Genomic DNA, 6,000 nt, shown 5'->3' on the forward strand with positions numbered 1-6,000 from the left:
TGGAGGCAACGAAGATAGAAGGCTATTACCAAAAGGAAGGAAATAGCAAACTTGCTCAAACCTCATGCTTTTGGACATACTGTTTAAACTGCCTGAAATGTCCTATCATCTTTCCACTCCTGGGCCACCAGACAACTCCTATGTCCCACTTCAAGACTTAGCTCAAGCCCAGCTCCTCTCTGAAACTTTCTCTATTCCTGACTGCTGCCATATCCCCATAGCCATTCATCCCACCGCAGTCCTTCCGTAGCGGCAGACCACCTGCTTGGTGAGGTCGTTTTTCTGAAGGAGACACAAGAGCGTAGCGAAAAATTATAGTGTCTAGAAGTCCCAACTGTGACATTTCCTAGCTAGTGACCAGGGGTGAATCGACTATCCTCTTTACATCCATTTTCAAATCTATAAAATGGAGACATTAAAACTTATCTCCAGGGTTATTGGGGGATTTAATGGTATAACATATGCAAAGAGACAAATACAGTGACTAGTAAATCTTAATACAGAGCCTGACTCACAGTGACATAATCAACATTCAGTTTCATGAATGAATAAATACAGTAACATGAACAAATATTAATAATATCACACAAAAATACAACAAAAAAGTCTATAATTAAAGTTCGGTCTGTCACAACATAAGAAGGCAAGACTTTTCTTTCCTACATTCACTTATTTATGTTGGGTTTTTTCAAGCTGTGTTTCCTACTTATAGTTTCCCATAGCCTCTTGGGGTTCTCACAGAAAGGGTTAGAAGAAAGGGGGGTCCAGCAAGCAGATGGAGCTCTGTGACCAAATTATCGTTCCCCTCCTCGAAAAACTGTTCAACTCGAAGAGCTCCTCTTTCAACTGGTCCATGTAGCTAAGATTTTATTTGAAAAGAGTGTTCCCTAGCTGCTAAAATATGTTTGAAAACACTGACTATTTCTTACCAAGGACTCGGAAAACAAAATGCTTTCATTGGTCAACACCTGATCTGATTTTCTCAGAGATCCACTTCGGTTTTGGTAAAAGGTTGTTTCTCCTGAACGTTTTCAGTTTAAAACATACATGACTGTGCGTACACAGATACAGATACATAGATGTGATGCCACAGAGCCAAAGAACACTTTTAAGGGGATCATACACCCCATTTATGTCATAAAAATGGGCAGAATAAGGCACATGTTAGCAAGTATAAGCCTTGGCTCATTACCTTAAAGGTCACTTCTTTGTCTGCAACCCGGACGGTCACAGACGCCTGGGAGATGTGGTTTTCAATCATCCTCTCCACTCTGACAATCTCTGAAGGAAGCAGAGAGCTTCTTGAATCTTGGAGTTCAAAGCGCTGTAAAATTACAGGAAAATCATGTAGTTTACTTTTCCTTTTAGTAGCAATGTTGGATATCTGGAAGATTCTATGTTAATTAGATCTGAAATTCATTCTACGTTATAAGGGAAGAGGTAAAAAAGTTAATGAAAAAAATTAATGAGAATTTTTCCTATTTTTATAAATACCATTATACTTAGGCCAGTTACTACCGGGGATATGAAAATAGTCCCTAAAATTTATTAAAGGACAGGAAACGGAATCATTAAATTCATGACCTAGTCAAATTTCGCAGCCCACGTTTCTTGATTATCATAAGTTCCAGTTTTCTAAAAAGGGATGTTGAAACTCTTAAAAACCTGCTAAAGTAAAACAAGGCCCATATCAGTTGATTTTCTTCAATCAATTGAAGTTAACATGTTGCCTGAAATTCATGAAACCAGAACTTCTTGTACACTGTTCTGCTGTTTGTGTAGTGGTTAGTCTAACCGATTACAATAAATTATATCAATGTTCCACAGGACCTAGGACAGTGTCTTTACAGTATGGGTTCTCAATACTTGTCAAACTATTGAGAACACTGATTCTTTCTCCAGGTGGGCCAATCATCAATGTCCTAACACTTGGTCATACCACCTGACACCTGATATTTATGTAAAAAAATGCACAGAGAAAACACCAGTAAGTATATGAAAAATGAGAATACTCATTGAAAATTAATTAAATCCTATGGACTACATAGCAGCATGTTTGATATGAAAAGTTAATTCATTTTTAGTATTAAGCAGGCAGAAATAACCCCCCAAATCCAACCACAGAACATTATCTCTATAGTGTGAGCTGAACCTCAATGAAAGAACAGATCACCACTTATTCAACACAATGACACAACCCCAGAAAACACATTTTTGAAAAGAAAATTATCTTCAACCTCAACAGTCAAAACACAACAGCCCAGTTCATGTCTTCGTTTTGGTGTCATAAGTACTCGACTATCACTCATTTCTTTCCCCAAACCTAAGAAAAGTTATCTATTTGTGCTACTATTAAAAAAAAAAGTTTTGTACTTTACACATTTTATATATGTAAATTTCCATAGTATCACAGAATTTGGTAGGGATTGCTTCCATATTGTAGATAAATAACAATTATTGACACTTTAATTACATGCACGGGGAAAAAGCTACAATAATATCCATCTAATTTCATACAGGATTCACATCAGAGCACTTATATTGCAGAAATGAACACTAATGCCTTGAATCATTTGCTATACTGGTTATGTCCTTATAAATAATTCAAGCTAAAATATTTCAGTAGAATAAAAATAGTAGGCTAGATACACTAAAATAGTAAAAGAACTCAAGTTGCAAGGTGAATTACCATTGGCGACATAGGAAATTAGAGGACTATTAGTCAACACTGAACACTCGAGTCTTGATCTTCCTCCCGTGTTCTCCATCTCCAACTTCATCGTTTCAGGCGCTCAGTCCAGAAAGCTTAAAATCATCCTTGACTCTCAACCTACTTCCAATCCTTTAGCAGATCATATCGATCCTACCTTCATAATCAGGCCCAAATGCAACCGCTTCTTACAGAGCTCACAGCTGGTCAAAGCCACCATCTTTTAACTAAATCACTACAACCTACAATTGGGTTTTCCCTACTTTTGCCCTCTCCCTCCAGTCTCCTCATAACTCAGCAACCAGAGTGAGCCACTAAAATGTTCAGTCATGTGAGACATTCCTCTGCTGCTGTACATCTTCTAATGACAGTCCCTCTCCTTCAGACTGAAGGCAGAAGTCCTTTCAATGGCCTATAAAGCCCCACATGACCTACCCTCCTTTACCTTCTGACCTTGTCTCCTCTTCTCCATTCACTCTGTCCCCTCACACGGTCCTCCGCTGTTCATAGGATACACCAGGTGTGCCCCTGCCTCGGGCTTCGTACGCTGGTTATTCTCTCTGCCTCAAACGCTTTCCTCCACAGCACTCACTCTCCCTCCTTCAGATCTTAAATGTCATCTTCTCCATGAGGGCGTCCATTCCTTAGCTGACATAACTAGATTTTACTTTATTGATGACTTTACTTATTTACTTACTTTATTGATTGACTAACTGTGACCCTTCACTAAAAAATAAGCTCAGTGAAGGGAGAGATTTTTGTCTATTTGAGTACTCCTTCATCTCCAGCCTTGCTAACTGGCTGGATGGAGGAAGAGATGGAATGAATAACTTTTTTGAAAGAGTAATCTAAAAATCTTCTTTCAACAAGACATCTCTGCAACATCTGAAACTTGCTATCCCTTTCCTCTTAAAACAGTCTCTCGCCATGTTTGTAAGAATAATCTGTGCTGTTCTTCTCTGACTGCTCTTCCTCTACCTAATTTGAAGGTTCTTTGCCCACCGCCCCATCCTTAAATGTTGGTGTTTCCAGGGTTCAGTCTTCAGGCACCATTTCTTCTCACTCTATATGCTCCTCGTGGAGCATTCATCACCATGAATTCAACTAATACCCATATATTACTGACTCCCAAATATTTTGATACTACAGACAAATACTTGTGAGTCAGTAATACAGTCTGATCCATATTTTTAAGTCTTCTTGACAAACCCATTTGAGAACCTCAAGTTTAAAAAGACCCCACTGTTTTGAACTATTTAGCCCCCACCCAAATGTGCTCCTTTTCTCTGCTTTCTTATGTCAATTAATTGCGTCTCTCTCTACTCAGTTGTCCAAGCTAGCATTCGTGGACATTCCAGATTTCTCACCTTCTCGCACAGCCCGCAACCCATCTTATACTTTATCAGCTAGTAAGGTCTATCACCCCACCTCTGAAACATTTCTCAGATCCATTCAATCTCTATTTCACTGACCTGATTGAGCTGTCTAATACTTGCAGCAGAGTTATTCATCACTATGCTATACCACTGTAACATCATTACACTAAAATAGGTTTTCATTTGCACATGGGATGCTCCAACCAGACTAGAAGTTCCTCGAGAACAGAGATCACATCATATCCATTTCTGTATCCCCAGATTTCTGTATGCACATCATTTGCCAAATAACGAGTGCTCAATTAATATCTGTTGAACTGAAATGAAAATAGTAAATGCAACATCCTTCCAAGTTTCTAAGCCAAGACTATAGTTCATTTTATATTATCAGTAGATAAGTGGCAGCACAGCCTTTCAAGATCACCAACGGAACTTATTAATTTAACCACTGCTATAGAGTGCTACCTAAGAGGGACCGGGAGCTAAGACATGGTACCAGAGGCCTGATGCACTCATCTTGTTGTGACACAGCAGCACGCCTGTCTGTCCCCTCATACCTACCCCTAAAAAGAATGAAGAGTCTGTGAGACTGTTCCTGTCAGGGACATTGCTTCACCTTTATGCCGTTTCCTTGTTTGGCCCCAAAGGATCGCTGGCTAGCCAAGGACGGGTAAGATTCCTCAAGAAAGGAACGACCTAAGACAGGCACAGTTGTGTGGGGACCACCAGGAGAATTCACAGGGTCAACAGAGGTGGGCACAGACCCCCACCTTCCCCCGTCTAAGGAGAGCGTCTGCCTCTGTGGCTGTATTCCTTCCCACAACCTGCTTGAGATGTGATAACATCAGTTCTCCATCTCAGTAAGTTTTCAACATAAAGGTTTTGTCCCCTGGGGAGGTACAAACAATAATTATTTACACATCACGGGACTTTCAACAGGCAAGCGTGGTTGGTTTGAACCAGTTTTCAGGTGTGGTGTATGAAACTCACAGACCCTAGGAAAACAATGCTATTTCCTTGTGTGTACATCAATAAAAGCCACAAGGTGGCCCGATTCGGGGCTCTCAGACCTTTGAGGCTGTGAGACTCTTGGCCCCTGTTTCAAAACTTTCTTGATTTCTGTTTCTTTCTTAACCCTTTGCCGCCCCTTCTAGTCTCACTGCCCATGTTGCGCTGGACGCGACATCATCCCACCCTGTGACAAACACCGTTCTCAAAACAAAAACCTACTTTGGACCTGAGGAAAAAAATGTATACTTTTTTCTCAAAGTATAGCAGATTCAGCATGAGAGTGTTTTGAACATCCTTAACTAAAAGCTAGAAGTGATTCTATGACTACAGAAATATGTTTTTAGAGTATGAACGCCATAAGATGAGCACCATCTGGGGAATGAAAGACATGCGAGCAATTTTTATAGTTTGTTTATATAAAAGAAAGTTGCTCTGAATTCTAGCTGACTGCAGTTTCAGTAATAAGTTTTCCTTAAAAAATGGTCTAATTAAGTGATCACAGTAAAATCCAAATGGGTAGCTAATTCAAATACAACTATCTATTAATTTCTATGACAATCTAGGTCAGAATATAATTATCATTGTCAAGGAAAAGCTATTGTATGTATGTATGTACCTTCTTGGTGTGCTATAATACATATTTCAATTCTTTAATTTAATATTTTTTTCCATATTCAACAATATTGCCTTAATTTTCATCATTCTTAATTAAAAATTATTTGAGGATATAAAATTTCATGCATCTGTGAACATTAGCATGAGAAAAACAGAGAAACTTAAAATAACAAACAGGCCACACACACTGCCCTAGAACAGATTACAAAGAATTATACCGGTCAGTAGACTATTTAATATTTAAGGAGAGAGATTTGATACTCTAATTTGTTTTGTTTTGTTTTTGTT

The 6,000-nt window shown here is 38.9% G+C and overlaps 1 protein-coding gene across 1 annotated transcript in view; it reads right to left on the bottom strand.

Annotated features, from left to right (window-relative positions):
- VWA8 (von Willebrand factor A domain containing 8) overlaps positions 1–6,000 on the bottom strand; it is a 298,600-nt gene that overhangs the window by 236,144 nt on the left and 56,456 nt on the right. The window contains exon 10 of the mRNA XM_081046044.1: positions 1,193–1,324. Coding sequence (XP_080902170.1) covers positions 1,193–1,324 — 132 coding nt within the window. The remainder of the gene's footprint in view (positions 1–1,192; positions 1,325–6,000) is intronic.

The sequence above is a fragment of the Rhinolophus hipposideros genome, assembly GCF_964194185.1.
Source record: "Rhinolophus hipposideros genome assembly, chromosome: 4".
In the NCBI taxonomy this organism is placed as follows: Eukaryota; Metazoa; Chordata; class Mammalia; order Chiroptera; family Rhinolophidae; genus Rhinolophus; species Rhinolophus hipposideros.